We start from the raw sequence: 23,336 nt of genomic DNA, 5'->3' as shown, positions 1-23,336 counted from the left end.
GGAACACAGAGTAAACCAGAGCCATGCCTAGCGAATATAGCTGGAGATCAAGCTGGGAAATAAAATTTTGCATCAGAAAAGGAATGTGTCTATAAATCCAAGAAACTGTTATCTCACTATATTTTAGTGAGTTTGTTAAAAATCAGTTTCTTTTGTTTATCATCGTACTTCATACATCTCCATACAACACCAGGATAGTCTAGCATGTTTTTCATTATTGCATTAGTAAAAAGTCCACTTTTTAAAATTTACTGTTCATTAAAATGGATCATTTCTCAGCTCATACCCCAGTGTCTCCTTTTTAGTATTCTAATCTCTCCACAAATGGATTTCCAACTGAAAGGGGATCTTTTCTGGGCACAATACACTGAATACTGGAGTAGGAAAAGTGCAGCCAGAATAAATAAAGTTTGTGTGAAGATTTCCAAGAGATTTTCTTGGCCAGGAGCAAGTTCAGCCTGGTCAATGGAGAACCAACCAAATGCTAACTTAAGATGTATGCTAGGCCTAAATAATTAACAACAATTTTTAAATTAAATTTTAATAACTGTTGTGGTAATTTTTTCTTATTACACAAGGCATGTGATGTAGAAAGCTTAGAAAACACAGATAGAAAGAAGAAAGTAAAAATTAAGAGTGGTCTTGTTCAGAGGTAAATACATTAACATTTTGATGGGTGTCTTAGCACAGGTACTCTTTTGTAACTTATTTTAACACATAAAGCTACATTATTAACATTTTCCCACATCAGTAATTATTTGTCTTTCCCACATTATTTAACTGTTTAGGAGTAAATCATAATTTATATGACAAATTATCTATTTTTAAACATTTGTTGTTACCCTTTAGGTGTTTTGGTTCCTTCCTCCTTTCCTCCCTTCCTTCCTCCCTCCCTCCCTTCTTTCCTTCCTTCCTTCTTTCCTTTCTTCCTTCCTCCCTCTTTCGCTCTCCTCTCCTTTTGCTATCATAAGCAATATTATGATGAACATTTGTAGCCAAGTCTTTGTAAACATTCCCAATCATTGCCTTTTGATGAAGTTGTGAATGAAATTCTAAGTCAGAAATGTACAAATCCAGAAATGTATAAAAGCAGATTCATTTTAAGAATTGACTTCCAAAAGATTTAATGGTCTTTCACTAATGATGAATAAAAAACACTTGTTCCCGTATATCTTTGCCTATACTGGACATTGTATTTTTGTTAATTTTTGTTAGTTTGATAGATTATTTTAATTTGCCTTTCCTTGGTTACAGAAGCATTTTTCATGTGCTTAGTGACCATTATTTTTCTTATAAATTTCCTTTTCATAGCTTTTACCCATTGATGTGGTAATTCTTTTTTTTTTTTTACTGATTTTTTAAGAGCTATCTATGTATGAAGGTTATTGGCCCTTTGTTACATGTCTTATAAATAATTTTGACAGTGTTCTGTTTTCCTTGAGGTTTTGTGGAGAGGGTAACAGAAAAATTTAAAAATATGGACTCCAACTATCAAAATTTTCCTTTATGATATCTCCCTTCAGTGTTATGCTTCAAAGTATTTCTCCACTGGTAAATTATGTAAATATTTTGTTTCCTTCTAGAACTTTTATGGTTTCATATTCACATTTAAAATTCTCATCTGGAATTCATTTAGATTTAAGGTGTGAAATAAAAATAAACTTAATTGTTTTTCCAAGTGGTTAGCCAGTTTTCTCAACACCATTTTTTGAATAATATGCTCTTCCCTCCATGCCCCCCCCCAATTAGAAAGGTTACTTTATTTTATACTAAACTAACATGTGTTTGGCTCTGTTTATAGACTTTGCTTTTCCTGTTCCAATGCTCGGAGATCAAGCTTTTGTGGCACCAGCCATCCATTGTTTCAATTATTTTTATACATCTTAAAATTGGCTAGGACTTTTTAATACATCTTAAAATTAGCTAGGGCAAATTTCCACATTTTTCTTGGCTGTTCTTAAATGTTTATTCTTCCATATAAACTTTAGAATTATTTTGTTAACTTAAAAAGTCCCATTGGAGTGTATTAAAACTAAATATTAATTTGATGACAATTGAGGTCTTTATAATACTTAGTTGCTGCTCCATTTGATAATAGTGATAATGATAATGATACATTAACACCAGCAGCCAACACTGATTGACAGTTTACTGTGTGTCGGGTCCTGTTCTTTGCTCCACTTCCCACATTAAACCTCATAACAATTCACAACAGAAGTACTATTATTGTCATACTCATTTTACAAACAGAGAAATTGAGGCATGAGGATATTCAATGACATGCCATGGTCACACAGCTTTAAGACAGAGCTAGGGTTCTTTGCTTGGGTCGTTTGGTTCCAGTGCCTGTACTCATGTCTGGTATTTTTGCCACAAGCATGTTTTTTGCAAACATTAACTGACCCACAGCAATTTCACATAAGAGATAAAATAATGAAAAAAGAAAAGGGGAAATTATAAAATACATAATGAAAAATGAAAAATCGATAGCAAAATCAAAAAGGTTTGTGAAAAATAAAAATACATTGTCTTCAAAGTCTTCTGTTCACAATATTATACTCCTTTTTGCTTATTGTTTCATCTTCTTGTTTGGCATAGCAGTTTTTCTTTTGTTCTTCTTTTTTCTTTTTTGGCTGTAATTTCTTACTTCATTAAGAGAGGAACTAATTGACTATTAACGCTATTGAAGAATGTGGATTAGTAGCTGCCTCTCTTATATTTGCCATAGCTTGGCAAACTTTTGATTTTGATGAGTGGGAGGGATGATTGTGTTCACTGAAGGAATTGCAAACTGATATGTGATCATTTTCTAGTGTAATATGCAATTTGGCTTCATTGTAGTTGTTATTGTCCATTATTTTTAAACCACTATGTTTACTTGTCACTGGATAGACCATCATGAAGGCTAAGGTTTATACATAATATAAAAATGGGAGTAACTACAAGAACTTCACCAATGAACAATGAAACTGACAGTTTAGACACATTAAGTCTGCCAGATGTGTATCAAACAGTCATGCAGCAAAGATGTTTGCAGTGAAAATGCTGTAGCACAGATGTTTATGGCTAAAATATCTGGACCCATATCAGATACTGGCCATCCATCCCTTAAAGTTTGGTAAAACTTGGGTGAAAAAAATCTGGATCTGGACCTTTGATTGGGGTGGTAGGATTTCTTCATATCTCTCTTCCAGATCATGTATTTGATCTTCATCTGTGTCTAATAACACTGCTTAATTCATCCCTTAAGTTGTATTCTGGTGAATAAACTTTTTCAATTCTAGAATTTATACTAAGTTCTTCTGCAAATATGCCCGTGTTGAATGTTGTTCTCCTTTCGTATGTTTTATCTCTTTACATACTTTAAATGTGTTTATTTTTAAGTATATTTTATTAATTATGTTGTTACAGTATTGCAATTTTTTCCCCCTTTGCTCCCCTCTGCCTAGTACCCTGCTTCCCTCCCGCAATCCCACCCCTAGTTCATGTCCCTGGGTAGTGCATATAAGTTTTTTGGCTTCACATTTTCCTTTAATATTCTTAACTTCCCTATGCCTATTTTGTACAAACCAATTATGCTTCTTAATCCCTGCACCATTTCCCCATTTCTCCCTCTTTCTTCTCCAAGCTGATAACCCTCCAAATGATCCCCATCTTATGATTTTGTTCCTATTCTGGATTGCTTAATTGCATTTTGTTTTTAGTCTTTAGATTCAGTTGTTGATAGTTGTGAGTTCGTTGTCATTTTAATGTTCATAATTTTGATCTTCTTTTCCTTATCTAAATCCTTTTGACATTTACTATAATAATAGTTTGGTGATGATGAGTTCCTTAAGCTTTACCTTGTCTGGGAAGCATTTTATCTGCTTTTCCATTCTAAATGATAGCTTTGCTGGATAGAGTAATCTTGGTTGTAAGTCCTTGCTTTTCATCACCTTAAATACTTCTTGCCAGTCTCTTCTTGCCTGCAAAGTTTCTTTTGAGAAGTCAGCTGATAGTCTTATAGAGATCCCTTTGTAGGTAACTCTGCTTTTCTCTTGCTGCTTGTAAGATTCTCTTTTTATCTTGAACCTTTGGCATTTTAATTATGATGTGTCTTGGTGTGGTCCTTTTTGTGTCTAGCTTGTTTGGGACTCTCTGTGCTTCCTGGACTTGTATGTCTATTTCCTTCACCAAATTTGGGGAGTTTTCCTTCATTATTTTCTCACATAAGCTTTCAATTTCTTGCTCTTCCTCTTCTCCTTCTGGCACCCCTATGGTTTGGGTGTTGGCACATTTAAAGTTGTTTCAGCGGTTCCTAAGCCTCTCCTCATTTTTTTTTTCAATTCTTGTTTTCTCATTCTGTACTGGTTGACTGTTTTTTTCTTCATTATGTTCCAAATCATTGATTTGAACTTTGGTTTCCTTCCCTTCACCACTAGTTTTGTGTGGATTTTCCTTTGTTTCATTGAGCATAGCTTTCACTTCTTCCCTTATTGGTTTGCCATACTTAAGGATATCTGTCAAGTCTGTGAGAATCTTTGTCACCAGTATTTTGAACTCTGCATCCATTAGGTTGGCTATCTCCTTGTCGCTTAGTGCTCCCACTGGAACCCTGATCCATTCCCTCTTTTGGGACATACTTCTCTGTGTCCTCATCTTGACAGGCTCCTGTGTTTGTTTGCCTTTATGTCTTGGGTAGAGCTGTCACGCTGTTAAGTTGTAAGGGGCAGTGCCTTAGGTAGTCGTCAGTTCAGGGTGACCCATTTCACCACGTTGTGGAGCTGTATGTAGGGGAGGGATGTGAGAGGGAACAATGTTGCTTGACCAGCACTCCTCCCTTTTCCTGGGACTTCTCCCACTTTCCTATGGGACTGGCACCTCTCTAGCTGTTACCCTGGCTGTGGTTCCCTGGGTGAGTGGGTCTGCAGACTTTCTAGGACCGTGGGAGCGGTCCTCAGCTGAGAGACCGGCAGTTTCTTCCTCTGCTGCAACCCTGATTGGTTTGCACAGTAAGAAGCAATGAGGCTTTATTTTCCCCAGCGCTGGGACTGTGAGCTGTGCAGTCTGGTCTGGTGCTGGGACTATTTACCAGGTGTCCCTCCTGACTTTCTAAAATGCATGACTGCACTTTCCACTAGCCTGCTGCTGCTGCCACCACACCATGTCCTTTCCACCCTGGCTCCACCCCTCCTACCTGTCTGGATGAGTATTTCTTCTTTATATCTTTGTTTGTTGGACTTCCATGCAGCTTGGTTCTCTGGAACTTCTGGTTGATTCTAGTTTTCAGGTAGTTGTACTCCTTCTTAGTTGTGGAGGGAGATGCAGCATGTCTGTCTAGGTCTTCATCTTGGCTGGAAGTCCTAAATGTGTTTATTTTAGATTCTCTTTCAAATTGTTCTCTAGTCCTCTTTTCTTTTTTTTTTTATTTTTAGTATATTTTATTAATGTGTTACAATAGTCCCAATTTTTTTCATCTTTGCTCCCCTCTTCTCAGTAACCCCCTTCCCTCCAGCAATCCCACACCCCTTAGTTCATGTCCATGGAGAGTGCATATAACTTCTTTGGCTTCATCATTTCCTATATTATTCTTAACTTGCCCTGTCTATTTTGTACCAACCAATTATGCTTCTTAATCCCTGCACCATTTCCCCATTTCTCCCTCTTCCCCCTTTGAGCTGATAACCCTCCAAATAATCCCCATACCTATGATTCTGTTCCTATTCTGGTTTGTTTAATTGAATTTTGTTTTTATTTTTTAGATTCAGTTGTTGATAGTTGTGAGTTTGTTGTCATTTTAATGTTCATAATTTTGATATCCGTTTTCTTAACTAAGTCCCTTTAATGCTTCATATAATAATAGCTTGGTGATGATGAACTTCTTTAGCTTTACCTCATCTGGGAAGCACTTTATCTGCCCTTCCATTCTAAATGATAGCTTTGCTGGATAGAGTAATCTTGGTCGTAGGTCTTTGCTTTTCATCACCTTAAATACTTTTTGCCAGTCTCTTCTTGCCTGCAAAGTTTCTTTTGAGAAATCAACTGATAGTCTTATAGAAACCCCCTTGTAGGTAATTCTCTGCTTTTATCTTGCTGCTTATAAGATTCTCTTTTTATCTTGAACCTTTCGCATTTTAATTATGATGTGTCTTGGTGTGGTCCTTTTTGTGTCTAGCTTTTTGGGGACTCTCTGTGCTTCCTGGACTTGTATGTCTATTTCCTTTGCCAAATTTGGGACATTTTCCTTCATTAATTTCTCACATAAGCTTTCAATTTCTTGCTCTTCCTCTTCTCCTTCTGGCTCCCCTATGGTTCAGATGTTGGCACATTTAAGGTTCTCTCAGAGGTTCCTAGGCCTCTCCTCATTTTTTTCAATTCTTGTTTCCTCATTCTGTACTGGTTGACTGTTTTTTCTTCCTTATGTTCCAAATCACTGATTTGAACCCTGGTTTCCTTCACTTCATCATTGTTTTTGTGTGGATTTTCCTTCATTTCATTTAGCATAGCCTTCATTTCTTCCCTTATGTGTTTGCTGTACTTAAGCATATCTGTCAAGCCTGTGAGCATCTTTATCACCAGTGTTTTGAACTCTACATGTTAGGTTTGCTATCTCCTCATCACTTAGTTCTCCCACTGGAACCTGTTTCATTCCCTCTTTTGGGCTTACTTCTCTGTCTCCTCATCTTGACAGGCTCCTGTGTTTGTTTGCCTCTATGTCTTGGGTAGAGGTGTTGCACCTGTTATGTTGTAATGGGCGGAGTCTTATGTATTCGTCACTATGGATGACCCGTTTCACCACATTGTGGCACTGTGTGTGTGTAGGGGGGCCTGAGAGGGAACAATGCCACTTGCTCAGCACATGCCCCTTTTCCAGGCACTTCTCCCACTTCCGTATGGGACTGGTGCCTCTCTAGCCATTGTCCTGGTCGTTGTCCCTAGAGTCAGTGGGTCTGCGGATGTTCTAGGACTTTGGGGGCCCTTTAAACAAGCAGACTCTGCTGAGAGACCGGCAGTTTCTTCCTCTGTCCCAACACTCACTGGCTTGCACATCAGAAGCAATGAGGCTTTATATTCCCTGGCGCTAGGACTGTGAACTGCGCAGTCTGGTCTGGTGCTGGGAGCACTCCCCAGGTTCCCTTCCTACTTCTTAAAACGTGTGACTGCACTTTCCGCCAGCCTACCACTGCTGCCACTGCTGCCTCCACCACACTGTGTCCTCTTCGCCCCAACTCCGCCCCTCCTACCTGTCTGGATGAGTATTTCTTCTTTATATCTTTGTTTGTTGGACTTCCATGCCGCTCAATTTTCTGCAATTTCTGCTTGTCTCTAGTTTTGAGGTAGCTGTATTCCTTCTTAGTTTTGGAGGTAGACACAGTGTCTCTAGTCCTCTTTTCTTGCTGTTCATCTGTTTCTTTCATTCATCTTCATTTTGTTTGCCATTTGGTACTGTGAGCCCATATTCAGAGGGGGTTGATGACTACAGGAATGTTGTAGGTCAGGCTGCACATTCATTGCTTCTGTCAGGGCCACAGGGATCAGGATGGTCATGGACACATTTTGAGTGGTATAATATCTCATCTTTATTCCCCTGCATTGAGTCACAGAGCTGCTTTTCCAGCCCCCTTTTAATGTGGGGTGCCGTCCTTTGGAGCCTAATTTCTGCAGGGGGCTCTGCTCTTGCCCACTGCCTTGCAGAGGCTAGTATCCTGTATTTGCATCAGTATCAGGATCATGACCTGCAGACCCCCAGGCCTGGCACCCACACAGCTTAGCTTTCTGCCTAGCTTTTGCATTCCCCTTTTGTTTCCTATACCTGGGATTTTCTCCTTAGTCCTTTGAACCAGGCCACATGTTACAATTTTGAAAACCATATTTTACCCAGAATTTCTGGACTTATTATATCAAACACAAGTTCAGAAATTGTTTTAGATTTCTAAATTGTTGACTCATTGATTTTATTTTTAAGAAAAGGCAAGGCCAGTGGGGAGAATTAGGTATTAACCTATGCTTTTTACTTTCTTGTTATTTTTATCACTTAAAAATATATTAAATAATTTTTAATTTGGGGCATTAATATGTTGGCATTTTATTTGTGCTTTCATATAATAAATGTTTAAAGGTATTCATAGGCATTTAAAAAGTAATAGATGTCTTTCTTTTTTAACTATCCATTCAAAGACACAGAAAATCATGTTAATATCTCCCATTATAAATATTAATTTTCAATTTGTTCTTTTGTGTTTAACAGTTTTGCTTCATATAATCTGCTACTGTGTTATTTCTTGAAGACTCTGAGGCCTGTCATGTTTGAGCAGGCTTAGCTTCATTATTGGGCTTTTAATTAGTCTTTCTCTGATTAATAAAAACAAGTATTTTCTTTTTGTTACGAAGCATAATGCAGCATTTAGGAAAAAATGTTGAAAAAGGAAATATGTACCATAACAACAAAAACAGATAACATTTTAAAATGGGGTGTAGAGATGGGAAAATAAAATGAATATAAATTTATTTTATTTTATAGCGACAACAGAAGCTTTAGATCCATAAGGGTGATAGAAAAATATAGATTTAAATATATGTTGCATTTAAAATTTTATTTACCTTGTGTATGTATCCTCCATAATTTCTTGTTTATATTATTTACTGAATGGAAACGAACAGGCAAATTAATAAATGAAGGACAGTTTTTTTTCAGATTCCGATATTCCCTCTTAGTTATTTTTAATAGTCATATGTTGAGTTTAGGAGCGGTGCTTGCAGCACACAGTAAGGCAGAGTCACTGCCTTCCTCTTCTCTAAACTGTGAGCACTGCCAAATCCTTAACCCAACAGCCTTTTTTTTTTTTTTTTTTAAATATAAATGAGGTGGAGAGCTGTGCAGGTGTTTTCAAGTATATATTAGGAAAGGAAGAAGGAGAAAGAAAGAGGATGAGCCGGTCTCCCAAGAAATAAAATTGCACGGAGAAACTGGATAATAGGCTTTCAACACGTCACTGTACAAATCCATAATGAATTTGCATTTCATGTTAAAATAATGCAGCCTCTCTGTGTAACCCTCCAAGCAATGGCAACACTACACCCCATTTCCATTTATCTTCAGAAGGGGTTGGTCTGAAGTCTTGCTCCTCTGGGAAGTTGAAAGGTGTTGATGTCTTTGGGTTTAACCCTCAAGATTTTCTGAGCTTGGGTTTGAGATTTTGGTTAAGGAGAGAGGGCAGGTGGCCTTAAGCAACATCACAAATGAAAGGAAGAAAAATGGAAGAACTCTGTAGAGTGCGCACATCCAACTTCCACACCGTGACTACTCACAGATATTTCAAAACGTTTTCAAATAGCAGATACTTTTTGGAGACATGAGAGTATTTCCAAGTATTAAGAAAGTTATTTGAAACATTCAGAATGTTTTAAATGCTTGGAATTATTCCAAGGCCAGGAATTCCAGATGTTTGTAAGGAAGCCATTGCATATTTCTGTTTAAATATTCAAGTGGGTTTTAAGATGAGAAGGAAGGAAAAAAGGCATATCTTTCAATTCTTCCTTTTTAAAAACAGGCTAATACCTAATCCACAAGGCTATCAGGAGGACAGAACTAGTGTGAGGGGCTGGGAAACCACTTTGAGTGTCCTCCTGGTCCTCTATTCTCTTTCTACCTGCCAAGGCTGTTGTGGAAAAAAGATGTGAGGCATTTAAGAGGATGTAGCACTGTAAGAAAGGCAGTACATTATTACTGTTTATCACAGTAGATACTGAATGAGTAATTATCTGCATGATGGATGCCAGATGCAAATAACCAGGCTTCCTGGACATCTATCCTCCCATAGTCAGTCTTCTCCATGTCTCCTGGACAGCTGTATGAATCATATGTCTTTAAATTTAAGAATGTGCCTGCTACAGTTTTGTCTTGTGAAAGTGCCAATGTTATGATAATGCACTTTTTGCATGAAACGCACTTAGTTTTACTTTCATGTTTCTGTATTTTATGTCAGATATTCACCATGATGAGTTTCTTGGCAATTCAAACCAAGAATCATTCAGACTGAAAAAAATTCCAGCATCTACACATGAAAGCCTTACAGTTTGGCCTTTGAATTATTCCAAATTAATACAATTAGGCTGTCTATTTTTCTCTCTTGTGTTTGAGAGTCCCTAATACTTTGTTAAGCAACATCAAGCTTCATATCCCTCACCAATCATGAGTAGCACTGCCACCTGAGATGGGTAACTCAATCCACACATTGGTGGACTGGGAAGCAGGTACCCCCCTGCCTTTCCTGATGAAGACCAGGGTGCATAGGGGCTAGCTGTGCCCTTGCTGGAGGCCCTTCCAGCAGGGAAGGCCCTTCTTTGTATGGTTTCCCATGTGTGGCCTTGTCAGAAAATGGGGCTGGGCATTCCCTTCCCTGAGCAGGCTGAAGAAACCCACAAACTCTGCAAGGACTTACTGAGTGTGACCGACTCATTGATCTTGAAGCTGCAGAGGACCCTGTCCACATTGCGAGCATGTCGAAAGCCATTCCCTCTCACGACTACTTGAAATGATTCTGAAACGAAGAGTAAAGACAGGACATGTTATTGTACTGCAGGCCATTAACCCTGGGTTTCCCATCTTCTCTGGTTTAGGGTGTTTGTTAACTGTTTTACCAGGTTTAAAATATTTGAAAATTAGTTCAGGTTGGAACCCCAAAGTGACCATGTGGGTGCCTTTTATCACTTACTTACTACGTGTCCACAGGAAAATTTCTTACTTTGAATGTCTACCTTCTTGCCTTTGCTCTTGCTGTTCCTTCTATCTGGAATGCCTTCCTCCCCTTCTCTGTCATTCAAATTTTATCCATCTATCAAGTCCCTGTAGTTTTAAAAACTGTGATATCTGCAGCTGAGGACCACAGGGGAGGAAGGGGCTCTCCATTTCTTCAATCAACTCAAATACTCTCATGTTTCTTTTACATATTGGATGCCCCTGAAAGGATTTCGTTAGATCTCAAGGTGTCTAACATTTTTTCAAAACCACTGTCTTATGACCTTGGCATTCACAGTCTGTCCTGTACATTGTAGCATGTGATTATGTACTATCCAATGTTGTTCTTTTATTTTTTATTCTGCAACTAGAAAAACATTCCCTTAGGTAGAGAATTGTTTGATATTGCTTTGGCCCTCCTATCACACAGTACTAACACCTTGTGTTATTAGCAGTGACTGTAGTTGGCAAAAAAGTCAGTCTTGCTTATCAGTGACCAGTTTTCAAGCATTACCTGTTGGAATTGACATTGGCCCCTTGCTGTAGTTAGTACTCACTTCTCTCTGAATAGAACAGAGAATACATATCACAGGTCTCTAGTCCTGCATATTGTTGTCATATTGGTATAAGGCATGTGGAATTAATTTATGGTAATAAAATCCTTATGAAGTAAGAATAATGATCCTTTTACAATAGTCTTACCAAGGGGGTGGGGGTGGGGGGGGGAAACAGCACCTGTTAATTAGTTAGTTAAATGTTTAGGAATATTTGCTTAAGTTTAATGGTAGCTAATAGTCAATGTTCCATTTTCTTTTATTTTTGTCATCCTATGTGTATAACAATTGGGGCTTGGGATAATGCTGCATGGCATATTAAAAAAGAAATTAACTAAAAGTCATAGGAAAATTGCAATATTTGTGAAGGTAGATCTTAAAACTGTAAATTGCTATCCAAGTAGAGATTTTTGTTGGAGGAAGAATGGAATTAGAAGACTAGCATATGGGACTCTTCCAAACTTAAAAAAAAAAAAAAAAAAAATGTCTTGAGTGTATCTCACCTTAATTGCCAGGAAACTGATTTAGAGGTCGTATTTGCTAAGAGAATAATAAGTGATGTTAATTGCTCCCTCATTATGTGCCAGGCCCTGTGCTCAGCATTGTCTGTGTCTGATGTCATTTTAACCTTACCACAGGCCAGGGAGGTACAAATGAGAAAACTGAGGTTGGTGAAGTTAAGTCATCTGTCCAAGATCACATAGCTAGTAGCTCTCAGAATCAGACTGGAATCCAGGTCTGCCAGGCAGCAAACGCTAAGCCCTCAGGATTCAGTCACTACACTCTTTACCATTATGCTAAAATGGATCCTCATTGTCTTGTGACATATGACTAATTTACAGACTGATGCTGTGATTTTTTTAAGCCTATTTTATTTTTATTTTAGGCTGGCTTGCCCATTTTGCAGCAAAGTGGAGCTGGCCTGGATGGAAAGCAAGCATCCAAAACTGAATTTAAAAAACCCAGAGGCACTGCATTTGCCACAAAGAGGACAACTTTGAACAGAATGCTTTTTACAAGTATAATGAACCATAACAATAGGAACTTGAGAGCCTGACATTTTAAATGACTTGCCCAAGGTCATAGAAGTAGTAAGCAGCAAAACTGGAACTTGTATCCAAGTGTTCACTGCCTTAGTGTTAAACTATATTAATTAAGGTCATGGGCACATGGTTTCAGGACAATAAGTCCCATGAATATTAAGTATTTACATACACATGTTAGTGCATACACACAATTGCTAAGTTTATGAGGATGGACTTAGCAGTTTTTTTCTGAGGTCTGCCTGGCATGTGGCTGATGATGCCTTTGGTTCAACAACACTGTGGCAGATTCTTTTTGTATCTTATTTCCTCTAAATAAACGTATAGAAACCTATTTCTGGTTTTAGTTTGAATGCTAGACTTCCAGAAATCTGTCGTTGAATGCTTTTGTTGATTCAAAATGTTTTCTGCCTTATTTCTGTGCCTATGTCTCTTATTCCCTCCAAGATCAGCGTACAGAGAGAAGACTGGAAAAGCAGGCTGCATGCCGACGTCTCTTCCCTAAAAACATGTTCCAGCATTACCAGTTCATCTGCTGAGTCCTCTATAAAAGAGGCTGCCCACATGTCTGTTTGGCCTGACCTCATGGTGTTTAGGAAGAAAGACAGCAGGACTCCATGATGTGGCAATGGTGGAAACCCAACAACTATTTAACCCCCAGGCCTGAGAAGAAGACGAAGGCAGTGATGCTACAGGAAACACAGGAGAGAGGCAGGGGCATTTCTGTGTTAGTGCGCACATGTGGTTTCCAGCAGAGCCCAAACTTCTGACTCAGCAGCCCCACTAGAATGTCAGCTCCCCACACATACAAGTTATGTAACAAAACCCTGTCAAGTGAATGAGCCAGAAAGTGAGAACCAAGATACTCCAGAACCAGGACATATCTTTTTAACTCCATTTATTCACAAAGCCCTGAACTTATCCTTCAAAATATGTACAGCTAAGTGTTTCTAGGCAGTTTGCACACTGGATTACAGCTCTTAAGATGTGCCTAGGGCTTGCAGGACTTTAGGAAGTAACTTCTACTTAAAAACAATCTTTTCTTTTTTTAAGATTTTGTTTATTTATTTTCAGAGAGAGGGGAAGGGAAGAGAAAGAGAGGGAGAGAAACATCAATGTGTAGTTGCCTCTTGTGCACCCCCAACTGGCGATCTGGCCTGGAACTCAAGCATGTGCCCTGACTGGGAATCAAACTGGTGACCCTTTGGTTCAGGCCAGCACACAATCCACTGAGCCACACTAGCCAGAGACGAAAATAATCTTTGATTTAATCTTTTAAGATACATATTTTTTAAGGGGCAGGATCTTTAAGACAGATGTTCATTATGATTATTTTGTGACTCTTATTCTCAATTATAATTTAAGCTTCCTGATGGCAGAGACCATTATTTCTATTTCCTTAGAAGTTTTGACTATGTCTAACTCAGGGCTGAGTCAGTCTCACTATAAACTTATTGAATGAATAAATAAATGACATTTTGGCTTAGAAAGTGAATAAAGAGGAAAAACCAGGTGGTTATTTATTCAGGTGCCAGTTAGGTCTAATCCTGTTTATTTTCTGAGGATTAATAAGGTCAATGAATGAAAAGATGTTCAACATCGTTAGTTGTTAGGGAAATGCGAATCAAAACCACAACGCGATATCACTCCGTACTCACTAGGATGGCTATAATAAAAGATATGGACAATAACAAGTGTTGATGAAGAAATTAGAACCCTCATACATTGTTGGTGGAAATACAAAATGGTGTATGTGCTTCGTAAAATAGTTTTGTAGTCCCTCAAAAAGTTAAATAGAATTAATTATCTTATGACCCAGAAATTCCACTCCTAGAATATATCCAAGATAATTAAAAATGTAGGTCTACACAAGAACTTGTACATGTATGTTCTTCACAGTAGCATTATTCAAAATAGCAAAAAATGGAAATCCAAACTATCCATCAGTTGATGACTATGGTATTATTACAAGGGAATATTATTCACCAATTAAGTTCTGAGACATGCTAAGATATGGATGAATCTTGAAAACATTATGTTAAATGAAAGAAGCCAGACACAAAAGGCCATATATTGTATTATTCCATTTATATGAAATTTTCAGATCAGCAAATCCACAGGAAATAGATTGGCAGTGGGGGGAAATAGGAAGTGACTACTTTGCGTTTCTTTTTGGGGTGATGAAAATATTCTGGAATTAGACCATAGTTATGGTTGTACACCTTTGTGAATACATTGAAAATCATTGAATTGTGCTTCCACCCTTCATTAAACATTTTTTATTGTATTTTTTCTATTACCGTTTATCCCTCTTCCACCCTCTTCCACCTCCAGCCCCAAACCCCGCAGTCACCACACTGTTGTCCATGTCCATGAGTCCTTTCTCCTTTTTGCTCTTTTTTATTCTTTTTTACAAGGGTGAATTTTATGGCATGTAAATTTAGCTCAATTTAAAAAAGAGAAAAATTAAGGTCAGTGAATAGTTTGATAGACTTTTCCCACTCTGTTCCCTCCCTTTGTATCTTTTCTTTTTTTTTTTTTTAAATGTGGAACCCATAATTTTAAAATGACCTTAATGAAGACTATCATTCACTGTATCCGATAATGAGATATCTTTATAATCTCCATTTTTCTGTCTTCCAAGACTTTCCTGCAGAATTGTTACTGATATTTCAGCTTATGAGTGAGTTTGCATTTGCTCTCTTATTAGATACTTAATGAAACATATAAAATATGGTGACTAATGTATATTAAGTGCTTTCTCTGATGCCTAAATTATTCTAGAACTTTAAAATTTTTTATATTTATTTATTTATAACAGCTTTAGTGAGGTATAATTGACATACAATAACTTGCATATAAAGTATATAACTTGATATGTTTTCACATATGTATATAATCATGGGACAATACCACAATCAAGAGAGTGACCACACCCATCAACCTCAAATGTTGCCACATGCCCTTTGTAATCTCTCCCACCTGCCCCTCCCTCTATCACTCCCATGCAACCACTTGATCAACTCTCTATTATAGATTTGTTTGCATATTCTAGAATTTTATGTAAATGAACTTGTACAGTAACTTTTTGTCTAACTTCTTTTACTTAGCATAATTATTTTAAGACATCCATAATTATTTTGATATTTATGCATAGTCTATTCCTATTTATTGCTGTATATTGTTCATTATTTGGATAAACCACAATTTGTTTATCCATTTACCTGCTGATAAGTATTTGAGTTGTTCACAGTTATGCCTATGAAAATAGAGCTGTTACAGACATTTGTATGCAAGTATTTGTCTGGATATAGATTTCTTTTTCTTTTGGGTAAATACCTGGGACTAGAATGGTCAGGTCATACGGTAGGTATGTGTTTGATTTTTAAAAAGCAGTCTAAACTGTTTTCCAAAGTGATTTTGTCATTTTACATTCCCACCAACAGTGAATGAGAATCCCTCCTCCAAACAGAAATATCTTTAAATGAAAGGGAACACAGAGCAGAGAATTCAACAGTCCATCCAAAGAGGTGTCTAAGGGCCAGGCATGAGTGCTTTGAAAATCAATGAAAAGGGAAAGAAATGAAACCACAATTTGATGTCACTTAAATGTGTCTGTTTTTAAGCATCTAAATTCCAAATGGTAAACTCGAAGCCTAAAATTCCTTTCCTTTTCTGCTACCTCACTCACTTTTATTACAAACAGTGAGGAACGACACAGCAGGAATGATACAACTGCTTCTGAAATGTCAATGTGAGGAGCTAATTATAACCTCCCTCCATTTCTGGAGTACAAAAGCTTCAAATGTGGAGCAGTTGGCAGGCTGCACACTTAATTCCAATTAATTCCTTTTTGCATTACTTGTTCACATAGTGCACTGTGAACTGTTCAAGTTTACGGCCAACTAAGTGGGGCCCGAGGAAAACTGGCTTAGGCAAAGGGGTGCATTTCCTAGAGAGGAGCTAAATAGGAAGGACCAATCCAACAGTGGGTCAATTCTCCTAATTATACAGAGACTAATCTACAAAAATATTTGATTAGGAACTTTTAAAAAGAGTCTATATTGGAAGGGAAGCAGAATTATTTAAACACAGGTAATGTCAAAGGTGCTATAAAGGTTCTCCACACAGCAGGTTACTCTCCACAGTTTGAGAACAGGGACTGTAAATGCCATGACAGAAGCACTATTCTAAATGACAACCAGATGCTTGACCTGAGTATTAGATGACAACAGGGAGCAGTGAGGGGTATGGTGAACAGAAAAGAGTACATACTTCTTTTAAAGTTATTCAGTCTCTAAATATAGGTCCAGTGTTGCTAGATCTGATTTTTCAAAACAAGATGAAAATCTGAATTTTTAGGTAAAATCAGATTTTTAAATGTTAGAAATAAATTTAAGGTTTCTTAAAGAAATATATACTGTGTGGATCAAAAAGAATATATGTGTAGACCAGACAGGGTTTGTAGGCTGCCAGTTTAAAACCACTGGCAGTGGTTTCCAGATCACCTCTTCTCCTATGTGCAGGCCTTTGTCAATGCCATTCTTAAAATACGGGACTTAGAACCATGGTCTGAACCTGGAAGAGTACGACATGGAATTAGCTCTCTTGAACTGGACACTGGAGGGCTATTGATTCACCCTAAGACTACATCAGTTTTTGTTTTTGTTTTTTTTTAAAGCTAACTTGTCAGAAATCAAGATAGCTATGATTTTCCTTGTCTCCCTCCCTCCCCCCATTAACTAACTCAGGTTTCCCTAAACCTGCCTCTATGTGAAACTGGCTATTTGAACCCAAGTTCAACATTTCATATTTGCCCCATTAAATTTCACCCTGTTATTTGCAGCTCAACATGTAAAGATCTGTGTTGGAGCTTAGCGTTGTTGTACACCCAGTGCATCATTTCTCTGCCTCTCTCAGAGCACAGTTTGCTGTCAGAACCACGGCTGTTGTTGAGCTGTTGGTGAAAGCCAGCTGAGATCATTGTCTTGTGGGAATGCAATTGTCAGCTTGTGTGTGTGGAGCAGACAGTCCTGGGGTGCTCCACAGCAGGGGCTGCTCTGGGGGCCACTGAAGGGAAGTTACTTACAGAGAGTGAGGGGAGGGGGCTAAGGGATAAGGTTTCTGATGAAAACAAATTCTACCTTTTTTTCACAGATCTGTCTAGGGCTTAGTCTCCCCATTATACTTGGAAATATAAACAATCACTTATTTCCTTGTTTACTTTCTCTTCTAGCACATGAGTTAATTAATCATTTTGTCGTTACTCTGAACTCTATCAATATTCTCCCCATTATTTTTTTTCAGTAGAGAAGCAACAGGCACGTGTTTCTCATATCGGTATAATGTCATCAACAACAAAATTCTCACATTGACCTTTAATCCTCATTAAAATCACATTGATGATAACACTATCACCTGGTTTTGTATAACAGTTTGTGGTTTTCAGCATGCACTTTTGTGTAAATACCCAAGTCCTGGCAGTAGCCTAAAGAAAACCCCCGAGGGTGTAGGCCTAGTTCTACTTGACATGAGTTCACAGTCATGGGCAATAAAAGATGCTCCAGTGCTTCATGAAAGCCATGCTTACTCCAGAGATTGATCAGCAATAGTCCATGAAAGAAATCCATGGAAGAACTGTTGGTATAAGGATTTCTTTTGGAACTTTCATTTCCTTCTTAGTAAAGTTATTCTCTAATCAGCATGTTATAGCTATTTTGATTCTAATTCAAGAAAGATGGGAGGTTGGCTCTTCAAAACCTAGAGTTAGCTTCCATCACTGCGTCCTGTATTAGTTTTTTCTTTATAAAAAATAAAGGAAATAGGATTGAGTAGTTGACTCTGACACAGGAGATGATTGTTTGTCTATAAAATATGTCCTATTGCACATAAGCCAGAGATTTTAAAAATATCTAAAGTAAGGTTCCTTGGATTGGACTTGCCAGAGATGTCTATTTTACTGATGCTACCAAAGAAACAGCTCTTAAAAAATTTTCAATTAAATTGCTTTAACTTGTTTAAATTTATGAATGCATTTTAAGATTTTTCCTTGTATTTTTCTTGGCTTTTAAAAACATCTTTTATTTGTTTTCTTTTATGTTTAATAGGAAATATATTGAAATCAATAAATTTCTGAGGATCAATCTTGTGGATCCTGATATTTCTGTGCCATATTCATTTTACATGTGTGGCTTTTTTAATTGCCTCGAATGCTTCAATGGTATATAAAGGAGATTTCAGTTTACTAACATTTGATTCAAGAATTATTTAGGAAGACACTTTTCTATTGTTCAAGTTGAAATTTTGTTTTTATTTGTCCTTATTCTGTCTTTGCCTATTAACTTCTGGTTTTTCTTCATTTTAATTAGACAGTTCAAAGGTATAATAATTTCTTGAGGTGAAGTGAAAGGAGTTAATAAGGGTCAAATGGGCAAAAATCAGTGCAGCATTTGTTTAAGGAATGTATGAATCAAGACATTCAGCCAACATCAATTGACTACCTGTTAAGTTCCCTGTACTCTATTAGAAAGTGGAGAGAAATACAATTCCTCCTTATTTGTCCTTGAGAACCCTACAGAAAGGAACTTGATTATGCTAGGGAATTAACAGAAGTATTAATTCATTGTCTTTAGACTCTTTGATTCACTGCAAGGCTGGAACACACTCAGTAGGACCACTGAACTGCAAGTCTGGATTTTCCTCACGAACGCGGTAATTGTACAATTAAGGAACTCCCCGGTTTTCCAATTATTTTAAATGAAAGAACTATAAAAATTGTGGAGGCACGTTTACCTCCCTGGTTAAGGCTCGTCACTGCATGAACCCCTTACAAAGCCCTGGCACTGGGTTCATGTGGTCATATTCTTTTGTCAAATTTGCAAAGATAAGATTTTTCAATTCTTTTTTTTAAAAGAAGTTCTCTTGGATCTGTCCCATGGCAACTGCAACTGTCCCCACCATCTGTGTTACCAGGTAGCAATTTATTTAAAGGTCAGTAGATAATCTTTACTGATTGCTTTTCTTTGGGAAATTTACATACATCTGTCACCAAATATTAACAACTTGATATGTTTATATGTATACATAATGTTTCATTGGTGGCAAACATTATTCAGTGCCTCTAATTCCTTGAAAGTCTTTCAGCTATTCTAAAACATAGCCAACAAACTGAAATGGAATCTTTAAGGGATGTCTTCATTTATACCAGTAATATTTGTCATAAAGAATCAAAATGTACAGTGTTTGAAAAAGCCTGCAAGTTCTTCAATTTTTATAGGATTGTATAATATATTTTCTGTGATGAATTAATAATTGGCACTTGGCGTTTGGGAGACTAGAAAGGTGATATTAACAGTGACCTCTCAACAGTGAGATTCAAGCTCCTGGAGCACAGGCACTTGCGGGGAGTTTATCCTTTTGCGGATCCAGCATCCAGGACAGTGCCTGGCATTACATAGGTGCTTAACCGTACTTGTTAAATAAATAAGAGTGATGGGAAACCTGCCAGGAAGTATACAAAAAGAGCCAGCAGGGCTGAAGTTTTAGGCAGTCTGTTACAATACAAAACAACAACAAGACCCCCAATTTGGATCAGTTAGAAAAAATATTGTGATTCAGAGAAGGCCGATTCTTTGTACAAGTAGAGACTTCCTGTATAATGGACAAAATTATAAAGGCTCTTTTTAGGACAACTGGAGTTGCTGGACACTATTATGTGAGGAATTGGTAGATTGAGCAATTAAGATCAATATATTAATTATGGAGAGAGGCCAACACCAATTAAGTAATTAAATATATCAATACTGCAGGGGTGGCCTATGATCACTGCGAGCATCTGGTACCTGCAGGGCTTCTGTGAGCATGAAGGGTTAGACTCCACTTCTATCCAGAGCAGGTGTTGGTGGTGATGGGTGGGAATCCAGTATTTCTGCAATACTCTCATAATTAATCCCATGAAAAGAGAGTTTGGACAGACGTTTTCAAAGTTTCAAACTGACATGTTGCTTCTTTCTTTTCTTTTTTCCCTAAAAGCAAATGTATTTAGCAATTTCTACTCTCTCCACCCTCCCCCCTTCCTGACTTGCTTCCCCTCTTTCCCACCAATGAAGTCAATGTGTGATTTGAGCTCCAACTGTCATCACGTATGAGGGTAATTAGCACTTCATTTCAACTTACCTCCTGCACATATGGTGGATGGTTCAGCAGCTAGAATTTCAATGCAGGACTTCTTCAAAATCTAGGAGGAAATGAAATAAAGTCAAAGCACAGCTTATTTTGTTAAAACAGAATGTTTGCTTTTAGTTACCAAGACAGGAAGATTCAAAGATACTAGGTGGCAGCGAGTGGGTGGGTGGGGAGTACTTTACTAGAATCCTTAACGTCAAACATTCAATGAGCCAACATTGTGTTAGATGCTTCTGAGTGTCCCCAAAGCCATAAGAATTATTTATTCCTTTGTTTTTTTGGCAGATATTTATGGAGTCTATGATATGCCAGAGCTAGCTACAGGGAGGCTTGACCTCTCGTTGGGGAAATAGAACTTACACTAGAAAAGATAAATAATAATGGCTGGTCACATGCGGTAGGTGCCAGAGTGAAGAGGCAGACAGAGGGAGATATGGGGTTCATGGGGGAGGTCACTGAGATCTGGTACACTGGGAGGGACATCACAGAACTGGTGGGTGCTGAGGGTAGGACTCAGTCAAGTGAAGCAGAGTGAGTTAGGGCAAGGTCAGGCTCCAGACAGGGAATGGCACGAACAAAGGTGAGAAAGTAGACATACATAAATCTCTTTAGCTGGAACAAAAGAAGCTTGAAAAGAAGAAAAAAGGGTGATAACAGAGCTGGAGAAGAGGATGGAGATGGCCAACCCTCTAGATCATTTTCAGATTACTGTACTCATTTCCCTTTTTGTTAAAAAATTCTAGAAAGAAATTGAGGGAGAGGTTTTGAAGGCTACTCTGCTGTGCCCCACTCTACAGGAGGACTTACTATGCCTTACTTATGTAGAAATGCAGTCTTCCCCCAAATGAGTCTTGTAGGGTTGGGTGGAGTATTTGGGGGAAACCCATAACCGAGTAGGGACTCAGTAAAGGTGGCTTCTTCTGGCCAAAGCAGGGTTTCTGACTGGCAGGGTTTAAGCTTCTCACCACCATTTATAAATCCCATCTCTTATTTAATATTGAGTATAAAATTTCAACTAAGCATTCTAAACAAGTTAATTTACCAAGTAAATGCAGTATCTTTATTTGAGCCTTAACTTGGAAATTGAGATGGTTCAGAGGACTGAAGGAAACCATTTTTCTATTTATGAAAGGGGCATTTGTTAGAGGAACTGATAGTGAAATTATAAAACTTAAAGTCACTAAAAGAAAAATCATCTCTTTGCATTGAGAAACACTTGTGTTGATGTTATTTACCATATATACTACTTTGTTCCAGCTTAAGTGACATATACACCACAAGTTACAATCAAATCAAAGATATAATAAATTACAAAAGGGAAGGAAATGGATTAAAGGGAAAATAAGGGGAAGATGAAATAAGGAGGATGAACATCATAGAATCAATATACTACTGTGAGGAGTAGGAGTTTATTTCCTCGCTAGGAGTGGCTCATGGATTTAGTTCTAAGCTTTCTAGTAGCAAGTGAGGACAAACAATATTTAGGAGATTCTCAATCTGTAGAATAAAAACAAGCCAGCTTCTCAGAAGAGATAATATTTACCCATTTCAGAAAGAAATCTGGGCGTCCTCATAGAGAAGCATTGTGAAAGGAAATAAACAATATGCTTCAGAAAATCTTTACCTGATGTGCAGATGACAAAGGATTAACATGTATTCATTGAAACAAGTTTCCTCACAACCATGTATTTTAGGTAATTCTACATACCTGAAAGTCATAAAAAGCAGCATTTCTTTTTTTGACAGTTCTAAAATTCAGATTTCCAGGTATTTTCCTTGATGTTCCTTCCCACTCTTAAACAATTTAAAGGCATTTTCATACTTTGATTCAGCTATTTGTTTTTAGCTTCCCCGATTTCACAGCAGGAAGCAACTTGTGTCTTTCTGTCAGATTTTGCCTTTTTTCTTTGGCCTCCCCTGCCCCCATCACAAACACAAGACCAGCCTCAGTTTCCCCTAGTTCCCAAATCTATTCCAACTACAGAATGATTCGCATGCCCCCAAACCCCCACATCCAGTGCCCGTCTCCATTAGAGTCAATGGTCTTCACATAGCTGGCTCTGGGGACCTGGTATCACCACTAGCTCCTGAGTTCCCTTCACTGTCATTCTGATTCAGGATCAGGGACCCCAAGGACAGATCCTGGACATTTGTTATTTCCCTGCTGGCTTCTCCATCTTCCCCTTTCCTGGTGTTGGTCTAGTCCTTTAGGTCTCTTATGTATGCAGCAATGTCCTAGGATTGGGGCTTACCAAGACCTTGATGTACAATGACTCATATCTCAGGTGACAACTGTCTGACTTGAATCATGATCATTGTTCACCCTCTCCCCCCAATTTGTTGTCACTGGACTCTTCCTGCCTGAAGGGCCAGTTCAGCCAGTGGGTGCCATGTCTGAGGGAGGTAACCACCCCCTTTAACATTTCCTCAGGCAAGTGTTCAAACAGGCCACATTGGAAGAAACAGAATTCACCCATATGGAGAAACTTATTAAATAGTGGCATTAGAATGACCATGAAGCTATTTTTTGATGTTTTAAACAAAATTCCTAAGGCATTTGGCATCCCTTAATAAATCATTCTATCTTCCACAACAAACAATTTCAATAACAGTTTAAGAATAAAAATTGAGCTATTGGATCTATTCTGTCCCCATTCCCAACTCCACCAAAACACATAAATGAACTATTTTCCCCATGTAAGGTCTTGTCTTTGAATCAATCTTTTTGCATCAACTCTAATACTTAACCAGGGATCAGTAAAGGAAACACCTGTGAATCTTTGACTACAAAGACACACTAGACAAGGTTTGTCATAATAAACATATGCTGTATTATTC

The 23,336-nt window shown here is 37.8% G+C and overlaps 1 protein-coding gene across 1 annotated transcript in view; it reads right to left on the bottom strand.

Annotated features, from left to right (window-relative positions):
- The window catches only part of ANTXR1 (ANTXR cell adhesion molecule 1), a 255,517-nt gene that overhangs the window by 138,122 nt on the left and 94,059 nt on the right, over positions 1-23,336 (bottom strand). The window contains exons 9-10 of the mRNA XM_090281456.1: positions 20,490-20,550; positions 10,422-10,520 (exon numbers count right to left, since the gene is read on the bottom strand). Of these exons, the coding sequence (XP_090137582.1) occupies positions 10,422-10,520; positions 20,490-20,550 (160 nt within the window). The remainder of the gene's footprint in view (positions 1-10,421; positions 10,521-20,489; positions 20,551-23,336) is intronic.

Source organism: Furipterus horrens, unplaced genomic scaffold (genome assembly GCF_987537825.1).
Source record: "Furipterus horrens unplaced genomic scaffold, mFurHor1.1.pri manual_scaffold_6, whole genome shotgun sequence".
In the NCBI taxonomy this organism is placed as follows: Eukaryota; Metazoa; Chordata; class Mammalia; order Chiroptera; family Furipteridae; genus Furipterus; species Furipterus horrens.
Note: the sequence above shows the minus strand (reverse complement) of the source record. Positions and strands in the feature narration are given on the sequence as shown.